Below are 22461 nucleotides of genomic sequence, written 5' to 3'. Positions count from 1 at the left end.
TTTCTCATAATTCCTCCGTCTCTCTCTGCCTGCTCCTAGGACGAGGTCTTCCAGGCCAGATCATCCAAGATGTCTTCATTCTTCAAAAATGTGGTCTCCCCTCCACTACCTGTACATCTGCCCTGTCCTCCTCTACCACCCCACTAACCTCCACATCCTCTGCCATCTACTATGTGATCCAACCAGATGACATTTCTTCCCTTCTCCTCCCTGCCCAGGGGCCACTCCCTCTGTGACTCACTTGTCCATACCTCCCTTCTCACCAATTTCCCCCTTGGCACTTACCCTTATGACCACAGGAAGTGCTGCACTTGCACCATCACCACCATTTGGGGCCTATTTCAGACCTTCCAAGTGAAGCAGCCCTTCATATTAATCTGCAGAGGTCATCTACTGCATCCAGTGATGCCGTTGTGGTCTTCACTACATCAGAGAAATTGGATACAGGCTGGGGAGGGGGGTGGGGGTTGATTGCTTTCTTGAGCATTTTAGCTCTGTCTGCTGCAACAGTGGGGATCTCCTGACAACCCATTTCAATTCCCCACCCCTCTCCCATCACGACGTTTCTGTCCATGGTCTCATGCACTGCCAAATTGAGACCGCCCGCAAATTGGAGGTTCACCACCTCATATTCTGTCTGGGCACCCTCCAACCAGATGGTTTCTTAAGGCTCCACTGCCTCCCCCCCCCACCTCGCCCCCATCTATCCTTCTTTCTTTCCTCCAGCTGTCTCTCTCTTTTTTCCTGTCTCCTTTCCTCCAGATCTGCATTGACACTCCTTCCCCTATCAATTCTCACCTTTCCTCTCCTGTCCATATCCAATGATCACCTTTTGTCTGTGGGTCTGTGCTCCTCCCCCTGCCCTTTCTTTCCTTCTCCCTAGTGTTTGAATTCAGGCGCCTGCCTGCTTTTTATTCATACCTTGAAGAAGTCAGTTATATGTCTATGACCTGCTAAGTTCTTCTGGGATTTGTGTTTCCACAATTATACAAGGCTTTGCGGAGTACTGAGTGCAGCTTTGCTTTATCTAAGAAGGGATATACACTACAGGATCTTGAGGAAGCAATCAAGGGTTCATCAGACTGATGGCTCGGATGGCATGGCAGAACTGCTATACAAGGAGAGATTATGTTGACTAGGTTTATATTCTTGGAAGAATGAGAAGTGATTGAATTGAAATTTGCAAACTTCTGACAGGGCTAGACAAGTGAACATGAGGAGGATGTTGCCCTGACTGGGATGTCTAAAATGATGGGTCATTGTTGCAGCGCGACTGAGAGCACTCAAGACCAAAGAGAGTACAATAGTCTTTGGACTGAACTGGGGTTTTGGCTTGGATCCAGGATTTATGTTGGGATATGCGGGGGTGGAGTCAGGGGATGAGCCAGTCCTTAGGACAACACATCACATCAGTATTGAATTCCCAGTTCACTACAATAGTGTGACAGGGTAAGACATTTAGGACTGAGGTGAGGGCAATTCCATCAACTAGAGGATGATAAACCTACGGAACACTTTATCCCACAGGGTTGTAAAGACTAAATGACTAAAATCAAGGAATACAAGAGAATGAAAGTATATGGAGACACATAAACAGGTTTGCATTACATGGCAGAGCAGGCTCAAGTAGCAGAACAGGGGACTTATGCTCTTAGTTTCTGCATGAGCTGTCGATCAAAAACTACGTAACTAATAACCATAAACACTAAAGTAGAAAGTAAAATAAAAATTATAGATGGATATAAATTGTTTAACAGATTGTGAAGTAGCTGAATAGCATTTAAACATAGTTTGTACATACCACAAAATAGTAATTTATTTAAAAAAACATTGGGTAACACAGCAGTGAAGATTGAGAATCATTCAGTCAACTGATATTAACATTTAACATTTCCAAGTTTATGCCAAGACTGGTCAACATTGAAACTGCACTGTCGTACTTTTACTCAGGTAGCACACAGCAATGAATCAGATGGAATAAGTATAACCTCAAGTACCTGACACACATGGTTAAACATGGTATAACTGGATATCAATTCAAGAAGAAAATTGCTATCTACAAAATTCAAAAACTCTAAATAACCATTGAAGAATTAAGCTTACCAGCACCCACCCAGACTCTGAACCCTAAATCTTCCCCTCTTCATAAGGGACCAAAGTGCAGAGGCCTAAATTTCCAAAACAGCAAATCCTTCAAACCCAATCATCCTAACAGAGAGCATATAATGACATGGCATATCCTAGCTGAGTGTGAGTTTATGCTACCCAGTTCACGCCCACACAGGCTTGTGCCACACGACAGTAAATTGGAACAGAAGCCAGTGTGATGTTCTCTCATTTCCCTCCAGACACTGATTGGCCACACTGCTGTCTCTGCTGTATCTTGGTGTCGTCCTATTTCTGTTCACACCACTTTGGCCTCCCTCCTCCCTTTCAAAAACCCTTCACTTCAATTTCATATCTTCCCTAATCTACATAAAGTAGAATAAAAATGCAAAATTTATGTTATTAAAATCAACACTATAAAACAAAATACTGGAAAGGCTCAGGCTTTTTGCTGAATACTGATAAAACGAGCAGACTCTGGTACTAGGGCTGCAATGAGAAAGTATTTCATAATACCACTCCCATGTCAGGAGTCATGGTTAAATAGATTTTGAATAATATCTTGCTTAAACTTGTAAAGAACATTCTACATTCTGCCAGTCTCACATGGGTACTGGATTCCAAACACAAAGGTGAAACTTTAGCTTTAACCAGCAGAGTTAAATAGATGGTTTAGGATGATAATCAATTTTACTTCCAAGTAAAATGAATGGAAGAGAATACTGGATGGAAAGCTATCATCCAAAGTTTGAAATAACATCCAAATTCGTTGGTAATAGGTGAGGTGATGAGAAAAGCTGTTGTAAATGGTATTTGTTGGATTTAAGCACGAGACTTCTCCCACACACAGCTCGGTGGCGTGTCTGCACTCTAAATAATCCTAAAGACAGCAGTAAGGCCCTCCTAAAGCCACTAGTTTTCAACGTTCAACCTTCAATAAGGGGTGAACAACCAATCCACATTTCTCCCCCCACAATTTGTACAGTGGTTCAGTATCCTGGATAGCATTTCTATTACAAAATGAATTTGGAGAGCAGGGAGAGCAAATCTTACAACTCCATACACCAATCACTAAAATACTACAACTAAACTGAGAACATTCCAAGAAAACTCCAATTTACAGTTGTTGCACGAGACCACACTTCTGGAGGTGGGAAGAAATCCACAACATACAAAGTTTGGAAGAGAAAATGGAGATAACAGCAGTTGTGCTTCATTTGCTCCTTTCTGCTGTGGTCCATAATTCCTGGACTCCACTAGAAAAGAAGTGGATGCAGTTTCTTTTCCCTATTGACTGTGGGGCTGAAATGATCGCAGCAAGTGGTCACAGAGCAGAAATATTCACTCTGAAGAGGGTGTGTGCCATTTACAGTGGGATTCCTACTCAGAGTTGGCCAAGTACAACCTGCATTGAAAATCCTGCAATAAACGTACTGCTCAAAAATTCAACATTTACATGTTAACAGTTTCTCCGAAATCCCAGTGTTTTATCACAATGAGTACCAGCAGTAACTTTTATTTTTCCTAGTGCTGTCCAATGGACCTTTCTTGAAGCATGAAGATCATGAAAAATTACACAACAATTGCATTTGTCATGTTGCACATACCTGCTGTTCTGAAAGAGTTATCCAGTTCGTCTCACCGCCTTGTTCTTCATAATAAGTGAGAGGGCAGGACATTTGAGGCTAGCTTTGATCTTGTGACCTATCTACAAGTGTCCTTTGCAGCAGCAATCACTGGAGCAGAACTCCTGGGGCTGATATTTATTCTTCTGGGAATTTACAGGAGGCAAATCCATAGCTCTATGATCCAAGTAACTTGGATATCTAGCTACCTTCCAAATGGGTTTGTATTTTACAGAATCATCTGCACATTTATTCACAAGTATCAAAATATTTCTTTTTTTTTTGGTGTAAATAAAACTGGAAACCAGTTGTCTTTAGAGAATTAAAGGTCACATAATGCCCTCACAATGTCTCGAACAGTGCAACTGTAAACAATATGGTGTTGCAAACCCCACCAACTCTACCAAGCATGAAGCTGATGTGACAACGATGATGTTGAGAGGGAACAACGGTCATGTTCCCTAACTAGATACTTTCTTACCAGGAAGAAAGATAAATGGACAGAATTAAAAGCAACACCACAAATGCAATAAAAAGATAGCTGTAAAGCAGATGCTTGGCTACTTTTTCAGGACATATGTTTCCAAGAGATTGTGTCTGCCCATCAATTAAATGGAGGTTTCATCCTGGCATGATATGATAGAAATGGTCTGGTTTCTTGGAGGACCCACATTCATTCCATTCACCTCCTTCTCCATGTTTTCACAAACCATCTCTTTCTCTTTGCTTCCATTTACATCCGATTCATTCTTCTCGACAATGGTCAAGGGCCTTATTTCATCACTGGAGCTCAAACCATGAACCTCAGTATCCTGTGGTGCATCGATGCAATCTTTTTTGCAGCCACACTTGGATGCCAATTTTGTCCTGCACCATGGGAGACAGAACTTGTAGACTAGAACACCAATAATAAAGCCAAGAACCAGGAAGACAAACATCAATAAATGGTTAACAGAATTTGTACTATCCCTTGAACTTTGCAAAGAATTAAATTCCAGGCTATAGAAAGCTTCAAGAGTACGCACTCCTTCCTCTTCACAAAAGCATTGGTATTCGCCTAAACTGCTCTGTATAGCAGTTACGTGAATCCCTCCGACGTTGTCACTGTTGACCAAATTTCCATTTGATGTTCTCCAATTACAGGTCGACCAGGCAGAACTAGGGTTGCATGGAAGAAAAACTGTGGTCCCATTCACCACTGGCACCACCTTTGCCACCAAGGGAGGATAGTCTGGGGTGGGGGGAAAAAAAGCACAAGTCAGAAATTAAAACACAATACTGGAGAAATTCAGCAGATGGAAAAACTGGGATCTCCCAGTGGCCACCCATTTCAATTCCCCATCCCATTACCTTGCACGAGTCCATGGTCTCAGGCATTGCCAGACTGAGACGACCCAGAAATTGGAGGAACGATATCTCATCTTCCCACTGGGCACCATCCAACTGGATGGCATTAATATAGACTTCTCTGGCTTTTGTTAAACCTCGCCCCTCAATTCTTCTCCCTTTGCCTTCCCCCATCTGTTTCACCCTTTTCCCTGTCTTCTTTTGCACAGACAATAGTAATTTTCACCTTTCCCTTTATTATATCCAATTAACATCTTTTTGTTGGTCTCCTCCCACAGCCGGCACTGTCTGTATTCTGAGATTTCCTGGTTTTTGCCTATTCTGCTTATTCCTTGAAGAAGGAATCAGGCCTGAAACATCGGCAATTTATCTTTTTCTCCTGTGGATGCTGAAAGACCAGCTGAGTTCTTCCAATATTTAGGTTTTTTTTTCTAAACTCTACAAAGATACATACCGTATTTGATGGCATATAGGAACCCCACCCCCACCCACTTTTTTCCCCAAATAATATCCTCAGAAACCACCATGGATCCTATATGTGAAGGTGACATTTTGGTGCCACCTTTTCCAAGATGGTGACAGGAGGAAAGCGGTCAAATTACTCACCCGTGCTTTCCAAAGTTGCCGTCACTCACTTCCCCTAATAAGAAGGCTCTCTCTCTCTCTCTCCCATCGCTCGTTCTCTCCCACACTGCTTTGAGGGGAGCACTGGACCTCGATGATCAGGCTTTGTTCAACAAGCACGGCTCCCCAAACAGACTGAATGAGGCATGGGGGTGGGTGGCATTGAGTGAGTGGCTCAGGCTGCTCGCTCACTGTCACCTGTTCCTGCATCTCATTCAATTTGCTCAGGGATCCTGTCACTCTCTCCCTCCCTCCTTCCTGTCACTCACTGTTGAGGGGAGCACTGGGCCTACAAAGCCTAATTATTGAGGCCCAGCACTCCCCTCAAAGCCCTGTGGGGCAGAGCGATTGATGTGGGGGGGGGGGGGGGGGGCGGAGTGAACGACGGGCCCACAAAAAAACTGAATGAGGTAAATACAGTAAAACAAATTCTTCCCCTGAAATCTCAGACTAAAAATGGTGGGGCGGGGCGGGGGGGGGAATTAGTCTTATATGCCGTCAAATACGGCAACCAACGTTTTGTGCTTGAGCCTTCATCAAGGAATGGAAAGATGTCGGAAGGTGAAAGAACAAAATGATGGGGGGTGGGGCAGGGAAGGGGAGGAGCAAAGCCCCAAAAGCAGAAGGCAGGAGGTAATAGATGGATAAGGGAGGAAGGGCTCACCAGCAAGCACAGGGAGGAGGGATAGCTCTGGGAATAGAGAGGGAAGGGAGGTGGAGAGCTAGGGGAAAGAAGCCAAAGAGAAAGGGAAGGGAGGGAGAACAGGGTGTAGGCTAGCAGAAACCAGAGAGGTCTCTGTTAATGCCATCCGGTTGGAGTATTATTCCTGTGATTTACAGGTGGTCTTGTTGAGATAGTACATAAGGTCATGGACAGACATGTGAGCATGGGAGTGGGGTGCACAACTGAAATAGTCCCTGTCACTGATACAAACAGAACGAAGGTGCTCAGCAAAGCAAAGTTTAAAATCAATTTTCAGACAGTAATATTCATGGACAAAAGGTTCTTAACATGAATGGGATCTCAAGTGTTTTGGTGATATCGGCTGAGAAATGATCATCATTAACCAAATACTAAGCTGAAATGCTCTATTAACCTCCAAGTCACAGTGAAAGTTGGACCATCAACCAAGAGCATCAGAGTTAAAAGGTGCAACAAGAGCAGAAGTTCAGAAGGATGGTGTGCGCAGGTCACTGACTAAGAGTGTGGTAGAAAATAAAAAGGGTTCAGTTTTTAACAAAATTTTAAAAACAAAATGGTTCAAAAACACAGTCAAGTGGAAGAAAGAAGAACAAGAGAGTAAAATAAAGTATGAACCACATTTGAGGTATTGCAAGATGGCAGGGTGGCTATTATTTATTTAAGGAGGGCTGCAGGGACAAGCCAGAGAACCACAAGCTGGTGAACCTAACATTAATGGTGGGAAAGTTAGTAGAGGGGATTCGGCAAGACAGGATCTAAAAAGTATTTGGAAAGGGATTGTTGTGATAGCTTTGGATCTCATGAATTTAATGTTTTTTTTTCCCCAAGAGGCAATCAAAAGATTATTGAGAGCAGGTCAGTTGACGTCATCCACATGAACAATTCCTTTCCAATAATACCTGAACTCTCTCCAGGTTATTATTCTAATTGCCAAATCAAGCCACAAAGATGAGGAGGCAGAAACTTGCATCACATCTGACTGGAGTGACGAAAAACTGGAGAAGCGGGAAAGTCATGGAGCAATGTCTACCTGATCCTAGCAAGGTCATACTCCCTGTGCCAATTAGCCCGGAGTCCTACAACTCAGCATTTAGCATATTTATGCTCATCCCAGCCTGCTCAATACCATCTTTCACCAGGGCGGTTCACTCCCTCATGAAGTGTTTCAAGGGGCAGTTGTGGCTCACATTAATGACCCACTTCAACCATAACAAATCCATGGCAAATACCATCTCCTTGACCCTACACTGAGTTCTGGAAGATCTGAATAACAAGGTCCCCCATGTCAAACTACTATTCATTGATTTCAGCTCTCCCTTCAACACCATAGTGCCAAATCAACATCCTCAAGCTCCAAGCCCTTGCCCTCAACTCCCCCTTCTACAAATGGATTCATGACTTCCTGTCTTGCATACTGCAATCAATAAGGTTCAGTGATGGCACCTCCTCCACAATTACCCTCAACATCAGTGTCCCCCCCTCCCCCCCCCCCAACAAGACTGCGTGCGTACTCAGGCTCTGTACATTATGTGGCCAAACACCATTCCAACTCCATCCATAAATCCTTAGATGACATCACTGTCATAGCCAGATCTCTAACAATGACAAACAAGAATGAGAATGGAGGTAGCAGAACGTGACTTGGAGCCAGGAGAATAGCCTCTACCTCAGTGTCAGCAAGTCGAAGGAGTTGGTCATAGACTTCCAGAAGAGGGGTGGAGCTCATCCCTCACGGCCCCCCCCCCCCCACCCCATACAAATCAACAGCACTGTTGGAGATAATAAATAATTTTATGTTCCTGGGAGTAAACATCTCCAACAACCTGACCTGGTTCAATCTCATCAATACGATAGCCAAGTAAGTTCCCCTGCTCCTCTACTGAATGGATGCATCAGAGAAAGTCAGGATACGTCACTGATTAGTACAGGACCTGCTCTACCCAAATCGAGGAGGAAATGTGGAGCATTGTGACTCAGCTCAGACCATCACATGAACTCCTCCTCCCCTCCATTGACTCCATCTACCCTCTCTGCTGTCTCGGAAAAGCTGCCAACATATTAAAAGGTTCATCCCACCACAGCCACACTCTTCTTCACCTGATTCCCACAGCAATGAAGATTTAAGAGTATGAGATCACATGTCACCAGATTTGAGAACAGTTATTTTCTGTTGTTACCGGACTCCTGAACAAACCTCACACTGCAGTGGCTGACCCACACAACTAGCGAACCCAGCGCCAGCAGTCACGGGTAAGTCTGCAGCCAGCAGCATCTACGGAGACGCTCAGAGCGGGGCAAAACCACATCTCGGAAGTTGACATCACTTCCGCCCCACTGGAGGGCTAAGGATTCTAGTATTGGGCGAGCTTTTTAAGCGCGCAATTTTAAACCAGTAAGGCAGTACTCAGGAGCTCTGCAAATGTCAGCATGTTTCTTTTGATGTAGCAGCTTACCAGCCCACACTGGTGACCCCCGATGGTCCAATGGCATTTGGACCCATCACAAGCAACTCCAACAACAGAGGTGAGTGACTCAACTTCCAAAACGCAGTTTTGCTGAAACTGCCGGCTTTCTGGATTGCTCAGCCCTTGTCTGGTTGCAGCAGGCAGAGGCCCAGTTCCAGGTCAGGAACATTGTCTCAGATGAGAATCGATATTACTATGTAGTAGCTACATTTGACCAGAAAATGGCAGGCTGTGTATGTACTTTCTACAGCAGCCTCCAGAGACTGGCAGGTAGGAGGCACTGTTATGTGAATGTGCCCCGTTAGTCAGCACATTTGGCCTCTCACACAACAAATGGGCCGCGCGGCTGCTACGGATGAATGGTCTAGGTGACCAGCTATTGCCTCAATGAGTGACATGCTAGCACTATCAGACAGCCATAAACTGTGCCTACTCTTTGAACAGCTCTTTTTAGAGCAGATGCTGTAGGACGTCCACCTCCAACTTGCAAACGAGGATTTCTCCAACCTGTCAAGGAGGATTTCTCCAATCCAGGCAGTAGGGCCAGCGTCAGAATTAGTGCTACATCACGGCGAAAGCCCTGTACCTGGTCATTCAGCACTTCAGGTATTTCCTAGAAGGGAGAGAGTTCATGATCTTCATGGATCACAAGCCCCTCACCTTTGTGTTCGCCAAAGTGTCCGACCCTTGGTCAGCTCGCCAACAACGCTACTTATCCTACGTGTCTGAATTCACACCACAATCAAACCCTAACCCTAATGGGGAAGAACAATGTGGTGGCGGACGTGCATCTATCCAGTCAGTGCAAGCCCCAGCCCCAGGTGGATTACGAAATGCTAGCAGAAGCACAGGAGGAGGACAGCGAAATACCTGCTTATCGAGCCATGCGCATCTACCTCCACCTCAAGGACATACCCATTGGGCCCAGAAGTAACAAACCTCTATGTGACATCTCCACAGGGCCCATTGTACCAGCCGCCTGCAGGCGGAGAGTTTCTGACACCTTACACGATTTGGCCCACCCAGCTAAATGCGGAGTGTTTCTCGTGGCATGGCCTGCACAAACAGGTTGGGCCAGGGGTGCATACACTGCCAAACCTCCAAGGGAGGAACACATGAAGGCACCACTGCCATCCTTCTAGCCAACACACAAGAGGTTCAAGCATGTGCATGTGGACATCAGTGGCCCACTGCCAATTTCAAGAGGGGCGAGGTACCTACTTACGATGGTAGATGGATTCACAACAACAGAGACATGGGCTAGGACACTAATCAAAACCTGGGTGGCGAGGGTCAGCCTCCCTATTCCCGTCACTTCAGACAGGGGCGCACAGTTCATCTCAACCCTGTGTCTAGGAACCCAGCTACACTGAACAACTGCGTACCATACCCAATCGAATGGTCTGGTGGAGCGGTTCCACAGGCACCCTAAATCAGCCCTGATGGCATGACTCTGAGGACCCAGCTGGGTAGATAAGCTCCCCTAGGCATCCGCACAGCACTCAAAGAAGTCCTAGCAGCATCATTGGCCGAGTTGATGTAGTTAACTCCTCAACCTGCCCAGCAAGTTCATGCTTGCATCCCATGACCAAGGAGACACACCAACAGAGGTGCTGGCCAAACTCTGGAGACACCGGCTTCAGTTCCACGAACCCAACACGGAGCAGCACCTCCTTTGTACCCAACGACCTGCGGCAGAGTGAGTACATGTTCGTTCGCAGAGGAGCACACAGACTGCCTCTGCAACAACCATACAAAGGATGCTTTAGGGTAGTGTAACACAAGGGATAACCTGTGTTTTGGACATTGGGGGTCGGGATGAGACATTTACCACTGACTGTCTCAAACTGGCACACCTGCATATTGAGTGCCCAGTCATTACACCACCTGCTAGGAGACGAGGCCAACCACATAAAACGGTTATATGTTACAGGTCATGCACCTCCTATCGCCGGTTCTGGAGGGCTGGGAGGGGTCACGTAGCAGCTGACCGGCATGACTAGTGAACCGGCAACAGCCGCAGCCAGTGGCATCTATAGAGACGCTCAGAACGTGGCAAAGCTGCAGTCCAGATGTTGACATCACTTCTGCCCCACTGGGGTGCTGAGGACTCTGGGGCTGGGCGGACTTTTTAAGCACATGATTTTAAACCAGTAAGGCAGTACTCTGGAGTTCTGCAAGTCTCAGCATGTTACTTTTGATTTAGAAGCTTACCAGCCACAACATGTAAGGTAATGTTACTTTTTCTAACTGATCGCTTTCTGGAATTCTGTACTCTGTTCTGTGTTAGGGCTTTCTCATTATACCTCGATGCATGTGATAACAAACATGAACACCAAGCCATAACATCAAATCCTTTTTATCATTTCATTACTTGAGGAGTTCCAGTGGAGGCCTGAGCTCTCAACTAGGTACCCAGGACAAGGTATATGCTAATTTCCTGGCATAGCACCAATCTTTGTAATACAGCTCCATATGTAATTGTGATAACAAACCCTGTCAGTGCTAATTTCACTAGCATTCTTGTTCCTGGACATTCATCTTGAGCACGAAGTGAATTATTAACTTTGGAATTGGGAAATAAAAGATTAAATATGTAGCAAGCAAAAAGAGTTTGTTCCATTAAACGTACCTTTTCCATTCTTACAAAGTATGTTAACTTGTTGATGGTAGTGCTCCACATTTTGAGGAGGCCTGCAAATGTTTCAAAATTATCTTCTTAAGTATTACAATACATTCCAATGTTTCAATTGTTTTTAAATAAGGTAACTACCCTACATTTAAATTATAATTCATCACAACTTATTATCACAGTGCACAGCTCCGTGGCAAGTTAACAAGAAATCAAGACTGGTATAATATGACAAGATTACTTAAATTCATTCTATGAAAAATATGGACAAAAATTACTATAAATATTGGCAACATGAAGTGCACATATTTAGTGTTTTCTAGAAATAATCTGAATGAAGAGCTCAAATTTGGAGTCTCACAACAATGAAGGAAAAAATTCACTCTGGAATGGTCTGATTGTGCAAGTTTTTTTCTGGAAGAAGCAAATTGGTCGAGAAATTCTATCCCTTTGTACAATTTGCATGTGTATATTGTGATTGAGGTTCAAATAAAAATGTTGAATAACATCAAGGTTCATAGAGTACATAGTTTTCCTTCTGGAATTGAGGAAACACTAAAGGAGTAAGTGGTGGAGGCAGGTATTTTCACATTTAATATGTTATCAGGAGAAGCTCTTAAATCAGGGGTTCCCAAACTTTTTAGACCATTGACCCTTTCATGGAATCCTTGATCTCTCATAGACTCCCAGGCTTGTACAAAATAAATAAGTCGACGTGCAGTTTCCATATGCATTAGTGAGGGAAACTGTAGACCATTTGCATGGTGTCCGGGCCTTCCAGCAACAACCCAAACTTTGTTACATTACATCAATTGCCAAGTAACAAATCTGTAAATTAAGCAAAGAAGTGATTAAATAACCATTAAAAAATTTTGCTTCTGGCCAGGAAGATGCCAAACGGAGCTGGGTCCAAATCTTCAGATTCGGCAACGGCGACTCCATTTTCAACATTGGGTTTGGTGTCGTCCACATCGGAGAAGTTGCCTCAGGCTCCCGGGCAGGAGAGGGGACCTTGGGCTCTACGATCCTTTCAATTCCACACCCCGGCATTTATCAACCCCCTTTTGACCCCCTGGCATTTTTCAACCCCTTAGATATCGACCAGGGGTCGATATCAACCACTTTGGAGACCCCTAACTTGAATTGTCAAGACTTAGAAGGTTATGGACCAAGTGGTCACAAAATGGCATTAATACAAATTCATACAAAATAAAATAGTGCTGGAATGACATGCTGGTGGTGCAAACCCTAGAGAGTGGAGACGGGGCAACGCTGCAAAGTGTTCAACTGCCCAATCCTAATGCCGGGGGCTCCTCATAGGCTTTAAACAGGCTGCAGGCAATTTGCAGTCAGGGGACCCACATGGGCTGTGGTCTGCTGGATGCTAGCTCATGGGAACTAAGTAGCAGAGCTGGGATTCAAGAGGATGCTGAGGGCAAGAAGGGCTCCTGCCAAGGAGGCATGAAAGCTTCCTGTCAAATTGGAGGTTTGGACCTGGAACTTGGGCTGCTAATAAATGGAAGTGGAGTCTGTACCAGGTGCATAGGCTACGGGAGGGCTGGAGGCGAATCGGTGACTCTCATTTCCTTCTATTTCTGTCTTACTGTTAGGGGCGCCGGGTGACACTAAGGGCAACTTTGCCTTATGGCAGGCAAAGTTTGTGCAATAGTACATGTTCTGTGCTATTACCTGGTGGGATGAAGTAATTCCAAATGAACCTGTTCCCTTTTCATTCACCAACACAGGCGTCCACCATTTTTGTCAGTTATCTAGAAATGTAACTGGGCTCTCATTATTTTTTAATTATCAATTTAAAGGGACCTTTCTCCTGAAACTCAATTATGACTTGACAGATATCCGCTACGCACCTCTGGACATTTTTGCTTTCTTCATGAACACATTTCATTTTCTTTACATCCCAGCCACATGAAGGGTCCATTGCCAGGAAACAGGCATCACAGTTAGAATATCTGCTGCAGTTTACTGCTGGAAGCTGAACCATCCTTTTTTCTGATCCAATGTATACAAACTCCTGAAAAATATAATCAACTATTCAGTTATGAAATCCACTTCACCTAGCAATTAAAAAAAATCCTTTTCCTAGTTCTGAATCAATGATTGTCATGTTTGCAATAGAACACAATTCAGGAGTTTGAATCCAGTGTCTGCGTGGATTTCCTCTGGGGTGCTCTGGTTTCCTCATACGTTTCAAAGCCATACAAGGTTCATAGGTTAACTCGTCACAATAGTATTATTTGGGAGACGTGGGTTGGTGGGCTGTAATGGTCTGTTACCATGTTGTAATTCTAAATTAAATTCAAATGGTCATAGCTCAAAGCTCAAGGCAATGCATGTCCACTAAATTCCATGAAGGAATGGAAGAGGAAGGCGTACAGAGTTTATATAAAGAGGCCTATTAATATCATTTTATCTGGAGTTTGCCTTTCTAAAATACTTACAGAGACTAGGTGCAAACTCAGAGACTGAGTTTCATGGCTTACTTCCTTATATTGAATAAATTGATTAAGAATTGACCCAGCCCTCGATTTTAAATACAATAGAGACAGTAGATGCTGGAATTTAGCACAAAAATCTGGTCTTGAGACAGGATCAAAAACATTGACTTGTACCTTCTACAGATGTTTTTTGTTCCATTGCTAAATATTGTTTATGAAAGAGAGTATCCACATTTCTGGCACACTGTGTATGCATAAGGATATTCGACTTTCAGACCCAAAAGACTGAAGTCTAATGATCAGACTCATTCTATTTTTTCTATCAGCTCTCTTCTCTATCCCATTCATTCCACTTTCAGGAAAACTTTAATTAGTCTGACAGAGACAGAATACAGATGAAGTTAGGGAGGAGTTACGTTCCTATAAAGCCTTCTTTTCCCATTGAACAGCGCATTTATAAGCAGAGATGCATTCCAACGGAATGACCAAGTGGTCACCAGTGTTATTTATTAACTCAAGGGTCATGCAGAAGAAACACATTTTTTTATATTTTTAGTCACTTAGTTCTGTGGAGCAATAAGATTTAGATATGACATCTCTGTGTTGATTCAAAAGGCAGTCACAAGCCTCCTTTTCCACACTCTTCTTTGATCTGGACATGTGATCAGACGGCAAAAATAGAAACAGGAATAGAGGGATTTCATCGTGCAAGCAATAGAATTTTACTTTAAATTTGGCATCATCATCACTGAAGGCCTGTTCTATGTCTCAGACTACAGGCCTGTCACTCACTTTATCTGCCAAGTACCTTCTCTGGCATGCAAGGCTTGTGAATTAGGAAAGGATTTAAGAAGTGGACTTGTCAAGGAAAAGAATGGCATTTGAGGCTCATAGTTCATGGGAGAAAGGTGGTATCGAGGGGTTCTAGTGGCTGTGCGGAGCTCTGGGTTAAAGTGTATGACTGATTGGAAGTGGAGTAAAGACTGAGTGATTAGTTTAAGGAGCTGGTCAGTCATGGCTACTGCAGCTCCCCATGATGCAGCATGTCAGAGAAAATGCCTTACAGATGAGGAGCAGCGTAGCGCTGCACTCTGCGACGTCTTGTTACATGTCCTTGAACTGGAGAAGGCACAGCCAATTGATGTAGTGACATCATATCTACATCTTATCGTCCCAGAGTATAGAGTGATTAAAAAGAGACAAAATTTGTTTCTTCTTTTGCATTTTGTGATTTCCCCCCCCCCCCCCCCCAGCATAAATTTAATTAATCACAGCACCTTTTATTCCCAATCTCAAATATTTTGGAAGTGATTTGTAAATTCTGTAAGAGTGCATTTCCATAAGTCAAACTGCCATAAAGCAGGAGTTGCATGTCCACTAGTTATTTTCAGTTTGTCTCTATGTAATGGATTATGATTGCCCATAAAACGGAGTAAATACAATCAGTGCATGGCTCTTGGGTATATTTTCTACCCACTCCTTTCAGCCTACCACAAACATTGGAATTAGGGTCACCCATTTAACTCTTTCAGCCAGTACCATCATTCATCAAGAACCATCTTCTAACTCCCATCCAGCAGAATAAAAAAACTAACATATTAGATCAACTTTTGCAGATTAAAAACACACAAATTGGGTCATAAATGGGTAGAATATGCAATGCAAAGCCTCTGTTTCATTGACTGGCATCCTTACCTTCTGCAGTTCAATATTCAGGACCTTTTCATCTTGTTTAAAGATAACATAGTCCTCCACCACAAGAACTTTGGAGCCAATCTTCAACGCTTTATGCAAATGTCCACTTTCTACATCAAAATACATAAAAGTCTAAGTCGGTCTCAATTAAATCAAATTGGATGCAGCATTCAAGTAATCTGAAATACAACCTCCAGTTTAAGTAGAACATTTGAGAGATGAAATTGACTTGTCCATAGTTCACAAAACTGCGCAAGTCAGAGATGCTCATCATCTCATGACTGGGTCATGTTGCAATCTGATTAATAGCTACAATACAACGATGTTGTGAGATGTTCTGTATAATGAATTATAAATTACAAATTAGGTTAACCTCAACATTTAAAATCAGGCAATTGTTATGCTCCTAATTTCACCCTCTCTCCAAGAATAAAAAAATAAAAATTCAGCCCAATCAACAACGCCAACCAAAATCCATGTATTTATGTTCATCTTATAATCCAACAAGCATCAGGGAATTCTGCAATCCCTTTGGATAAAATGTTCAACTACCTCCAAAAATGGCTCGGGTGAATGTTATATAACCCTGGTTCCCCTTTTCTCAAGTGGCAATAAATGTAATGGATAGCACACTTGAACCAAGCAAAGCTAAAATCCTCTTCATTAGGCAAGAATCTAAAATTAGTATATGTGTTTTGAATTTTTTGCAAAGGAAGTGAGCACTCCTTCTCAGTACCTCACAAGACTTGAGGATAGAGGTTTTCCATTTCATGGACAGATAGGTTACTGAGGCTCAGTGGGGAAGATGACTGAAGTCTGCCATGTGTACACATCTAATATTTATTTTCACCATCAAAAATCCATTCGACTCCTATGTAAAAAGTACATTACTCAGAATATCAGTGGAAGCCATCATCTTCCCACCCTGACACAGCCAAGATGGAAGAGTAACATTAAGGAGGAAAGGCAGCTAACAAGGAGAATTATGAAGAAGTGCATGAAAACTCACTGTATCTGACACCTCTCAGCACTTTTGATACTGCAAGGTAGGAGTAAAGGAGACTAGGAGTGGGGAGGGATGAACAATGGTAAGTGCTGGACATATCTACGTTGCAAATCACAGAACAAGAGAAATTAACACAAGAACAGAAAATTCTGGAGTTACTCAGCAGGTCAGACTGCATCGGTTTAGGAGAAACAAAGTTCATATTTCAGGTCAAAGACTTGTCAGAGAAGAGTAACTCACCATTTTGGGCATTCATTCATGAAAAAGATAATGAAAAATAATGATTCTTGAAATTTGGACCAGCACTGCCCTGACAAAGTGAGTCACAGGAACAAATGAAGGGCTCAGGGCCAAAGCATTGGGTACACTTTATAAATGTTGAGTTTCTCCAGTACGTTTGTGTGTTGCACACTGCCTCAACGTTGTTCACATCAGAAATTTGGCATGATAATGTGGTAAATTGGATCAGAAAATTTGCAGATGACACAAAGATTGGAGGTGTTTTGGACAGCAAGGAAGGCTTTCAAAGCTTGCAGAGGGATCTGGATCAGGTGGAAAAATGGCCTGAAAATGGCAAATGGAATTTAATGCAAACAAGTGTGAGGTATTTTTCTTTTGAAGGACAAAGGTAGGACACACACAATAAATAGTAGGGCAGACTGAGGAGTGCTGTAAAACAGAGGGATCTGTTTCATAGATCCCTGAAAGTGGTGTCATAGGTAGATAGAGTTGTAATGAGAGCATGTGGCATATTGGCCTTCATAAATCAAAGAATTGAGTATCAGAGTTGGAATGAAGTTGTATAAGACATTAATGAGACCAACTTCAGAATATTGTGAAGTAAAACACAAAAATCTGTAGACACTGTGGTTGAAGTCAAAACACAATACTGGAGAATCTCAGTAGGTCAACCAGTGTCCTTTATTCAGCGTTGTGTTTTTACTTTTGAATATTGTGTGCAGTTTTGGTCACCTAATTACAGGAAAGAGATTTTAAATGAGAGCAGAGAGGATGTTGCCCGGACTTCAGGAACTGAGGTACAGGGAAAGGAGTGATTTTCAACCTTTTTCTTTCCACTCACTTACCACTTAAAGTATTCCCTATGCTATAGGTGCTCTGTGATTAGTAAGGGATTGTTCAAGGTGGGTTGTGGGTGGAAAGAAAAAGGTTGAAACCCACTGTTTTAATTGTACCTAATTGACTTGTTATGTGTACCGTTTCAGAACTCCAAAGGAAATGGGCCAATGACAATTTTTCTCAAGCAAAATATTTCAGTAACAATTGGATCGAGAGCAGTGATTCTCAACCTTCTCTTCCCACTCACACCTATTTAATGTGTTGTATCCTCATGGGCACATCAAAAGGGTCATGGAATCTTTCTTCACAGAGAATGAAGATTTGGCACACTTTGCCTGTGCTGTTAAACAATTAAAATTACAGATTCTGGAATATGAAACAAAAACAGAAATGCTGTAAAAACTCACCTTTGTGGAAAGAAAAATGACTGAACATTTCAGGTCCCTAGCCCTTCCTCAGAGTGAGGATTTTGAATTTTCAAAGCATAGCTGGGAGGAGGAGTAGGGTGTAAATCAAGAGGCCAGCTGGAGACAGATTCAGATCTGGTGCTAAAGGACATGACCACTGATTATCAGCAAAGCATTCAAAAGAAATGTGTAAATAAGTTGCATAAGCATGGAAATGGAAAATGAAGAGAACAGTTTAGCTGAAATTGAAAATTTGGTTCATTCCAGATGATTGCAAAATGCCTCAAAAGAATGCAAGGTCGTTGGTTCTGGTTTACATAGAGCCTCAGAACGACGGTGGAGATAGGGAGTGGGATTAAGTATTCAATTTCATTTACAACAGAGAAGATCAGGGACACTAAGGAATGAAGGGAAATAAATAGTAATGTCTTGGAATATATCCCTATGACAAAATAAGTATTGGCCCTTTGTTGCTTGTATTCAATATTAGAATTAGAAAGTAGTACATTTGGGGCTGACATCAAAATTAGAGATATAATTTTAATTTAATTTAGATTTACAGCACAGTAAACAGGCCCTTCCAGTCCACGAGTCTGTGCTGCCCCAATTACACCCAATTAATCGTCAACCTTTGAAGTGTGGGAGGAAACCAGAGCATCCAGAGGAAACCTACGCAGACACAGTGAGAATGTACAAACTCCATACAGACACCGCGGGATTCAAACCCAAGTCGCTGCAGATGTAACATTGTCGCACCAACTGCTATACTAACCATGTTGCCCCTAAAGTGGAAAGTGAAAAAGATTATCTAAGATTACAGTAGGCTCTAGATCAACTTGGGACATGGGCCAAAGGAGGGCAAACTTTAACTTTTGAAAGGTTAAACCATGGCAGGCCCTGGAGAATGTTGGAGAACAGACATTTAGAGATACAGATATTTAGTTCCCTGAAAGTGGAGATACAGGCAGATAATGTGGTGAAGAAGACATCTGGCACAATTCTCTTCATCAATCAGGCATTAAGTACAGGAGTTGGGATGCCGTGATACAGCTATAAAAAACATTGCTAAGACTACACATGGAGTATCGTACACAGTTCTGGCCACCCAGCTTTTGGGAAAGATGACATGAATCTAGAAAACATTCAGAAATGATTCATGAGGATTTTTCTAGGACTACATAGCTTAAAATCTAAGAAAAGGTTGGATAGGCAAGACTTCTTTCCCTAGAGCGGAAAGGGGTGACCTCACAGAGGTTTATAAAATCATGAGTTACATAGGTAAATAGTCGTAACTCTCTTTCCAAGGGTAGGTGAGTTTAAAATTAGAGGCATGAGTTTACGTGAGAGAGGGGAAAAATGGTGGGCCTGGCCTGTCAGACCTGCTGCAACAGCAACACTGACACTGATGCCGACCAGGGGAGAGCAGGGAGTGGAGACATAGCACTCCTCCCCCAGGGTTCTACCACCCAGAGTAACCTCCAAAGGCTCTGTACAGGCATTAAGTGGCCTGTTAGAGGAGCCAATGGAGGCTTATTTTAAAATCCTGCAACTGCAGGGTCTGGGCCTAAGACGGCGATACCAGTCTTCGGCAGCGCCACAAGGGGTTTCAGATTCTGAAGGAGCAGGGTGCCAGAAAACCATGAGAACACCCCACCGTTGAGAAAAAGAAACAGATGAGATGACCCATGGGACGGTGACCACAACGATGGAACAGTGAGGGGCTCTGAGACAGAAAAACACACAGGCAGTGAGCTGTTTGTGACTCAAGGCAAGGAACCCATGAAGGCTGCGAACTGCTGGCGACCTGTGGACTTAGGACTCACAACAGGCTGCAGACTACTAGAGACTGGCTTGAGACTGGCTGAAGGGGTACCAGGTATCAGAATTGGAATGCGAGAGGGTGTCAAGGGGCCTTGGGCATTGAAGGCTTCCTGATTGTGTTGGAGCTTTGGATCTGGAGCTCGGGTTGCCGATGGTTTGGACTGAAACCTGTGGGGCTGCAGGTACGCTGGAGACAAATCTACGGACACTCAATAACTAGTGTAGAGTAGCTTAGTGTAGATTTACGGAACAGACACGATGGGCCTAGTGACCTGGTTCTGTTCCTTTGTCTTGTGATCTTGTAATCTATATGCTTCCTTCAAGGTTACCGCACAGATTGATAGGATAGTTAAGATGGTCTTTTGGATGCTGAAATTAATTTATTGGGAAATTCAGGAATAGAGAGATCATGTTGCAACTCTACAAATCTTTGGTTAGACCACATTTAGAGTATTGTGTTCAGTTCTGGTCACCTCATTATAGAAAGGATGTGGAAGCTATGGAGAGGGTGCAGAGGAGATTTACCAGGATTCTCCCTGAATTGGAAAACAAATCTTATGAGCCAATGTCTACAAGATAACAAGCGGCATTGATAGGGTGGACAGCTAGCACCTGTTTCCCAGGACAGGATCGTCAAACACCAGAGGACATATGTACAAAGTTAAGGGAGGAAAGTTTAGGGGAGACATCAGGAGTAAGTTTTATTTTTTTTTTACACAGTGAGTGTGGGTGCCTGGAATGCCTTGCTGGGGGTGGTGGTGGAGGCTGAAACATTGGGGTGTTTAAGAGACTCTTATACAGACACATGGATGAAAGGAAAATAGAGGGTTATGGGGTAGGGAGGGTTTAATACCTTTTTTTAGGTAGGAATATATGGGTCGGCACAACATCAAGGGCCAAAGAGCCTGTACTGGTCTATGTTCTAAGACCATCAATCAAACTAGTATTGGAACATTTTACCTGGCCTCATGTTAAATGGCTTGTTGGATTTTGGACAAGGACCTGCATTTCAACACTCTGAAGTCTCCAGGCACATGAGATCCAAGCTGGGGGATTTTGTTGTTCTGGATTCCTGTTTCCATCACATGCACCAAGACTTGGTAGGCCCACTTCTGCCATCTCGGGGATATACTGATCTGCTCACATGTGAAGACTGGACTACCAGGTGGCAAGAGGCCATTCCTATCACTGACATCTCTGTGGAAGTCGCTAGGGCTTTTGCGGATCGATGGATTCTATCTTTTGGTGTTCCGGTCACTACTTGCAACGGATCGAGGGTGTCAGCTCGAGTTAATGTTGTTCCGAGCTGCCACTGATCTCCTGCACTACTTCTTACCATTGCAGGCCAACGACCTCCTTGAGCATTTCCATCGATAAATGAAGGCAACAATAATAACAGGTAGTGATGCACCTATGTGGAGTGAACATTTACCCATGGTTTGTCTTGGAGTGCGTACTGCTGTTAAAGCAGATCTTGAATGTTCAGCAGTATGTGGCACTACACTGACCTTGCCATAAAGTTTGTGAATCCAAGTCCAAGCACCACGCTCTATGATCCCGAGTAGTTATGTTGATCGTCTTCGGGAAAACATGAGATTACTCCAACCTACACCTACATGGCAGCCATCACCTGCATCGTATGTGCTGAATGATTTACAGTGCTGTACTCATGTGTTCCTCTGGCATGATACTGTTCACAAACTACTTTAGCTTGTTTATGATGGTCCTTTTCAGGTCTTACGATGCCACCTGGAGAGTTTTGTGATCGATAGGAATGGAAAAGCTGACACCGTTTCCATCGACAGGTTGAAGCTGGCGTATATCAACGGTCCATGTTCTGTGTTGGACCCAGTCAGAGGACCAGTCGCACCCTTGCCAGTTGGACCATGCAGTCTATCTTGCACTATTGCCTTCCAGACAGTTCCAAACAGTTGCCTCCTTGCATGTTGTATGGCTTGGTGGCTGTTTGTGGGGGGAGGAGAGGTGAGGGGGCAGTGCAGACATGAACTTACCTTCGTCAGGAGTGGTGCCGGCCACCGCTGATGATGTAAGTGATGCAATGCGTGGAGTAATAGCGCCCGTGCGCGGGAGTGCTAAGCATCATTATATGGGTGATGAATTTCAGATGCAGGAGGAGGAGGAGAGTGAGAGCGTCAGGATCACCCGTGTAGCTGTGAGCCAATGAGCAGGTCAGAGGAGTTTAAACACCAGTGGGTGGTGTTTGGGGAGTTGAAGAATGCAATGTTGTGTCTAGTGAATAATAAAAGAAAGTTGACTTCATGGTGCGCTGAAAGAAACGAGTGAGTGTATTCTTTATTTGTTTGTAAGCTGTGGTAAATCAGTGCTGTTACACATCTTCACTCAAGAAAGGAGACCAGAATTGCATGTAGTACTCCAGATGTGGCCTCACCAGTACTTTACACAGTTGCAGCATAATATCTCTGCTCTTAAATTCAATCCCTCTAGCAATGAAGGCCAACATTCCATTTGCCTTCTT

The 22461-nt window shown here is 43.5% G+C and overlaps 1 protein-coding gene across 3 annotated transcripts in view; it reads right to left on the bottom strand.

Annotated features, from left to right (window-relative positions):
• Window positions 1-1790: 1790 nt before the first annotated feature.
• The window catches only part of sema4f (sema domain, immunoglobulin domain (Ig), transmembrane domain (TM) and short cytoplasmic domain, (semaphorin) 4F), a 245386-nt gene continuing 224715 nt past the window's right edge, over window positions 1791-22461 (bottom strand). For all 3 annotated transcript variants that reach the window (XM_069923461.1, XM_069923464.1, XM_069923462.1), the window contains 4 exons: window positions 15654-15763; window positions 13371-13534; window positions 11503-11564; window positions 1791-4962 (listed from right to left, as the gene is read on the bottom strand). In XM_069923461.1, the coding sequence (XP_069779562.1) occupies window positions 4340-4962; window positions 11503-11564; window positions 13371-13534; window positions 15654-15763 (959 nt within the window). In that variant the 3' untranslated portion in view covers window positions 1791-4339. The remainder of the gene's footprint in view (window positions 4963-11502; window positions 11565-13370; window positions 13535-15653; window positions 15764-22461) is intronic.

This window comes from Narcine bancroftii, chromosome 3 (assembly GCF_036971445.1).
Source record: "Narcine bancroftii isolate sNarBan1 chromosome 3, sNarBan1.hap1, whole genome shotgun sequence".
Taxonomy (NCBI): Eukaryota; Metazoa; Chordata; class Chondrichthyes; order Torpediniformes; family Narcinidae; genus Narcine; species Narcine bancroftii.
Note: the sequence above shows the minus strand (reverse complement) of the source record. Positions and strands in the feature narration are given on the sequence as shown.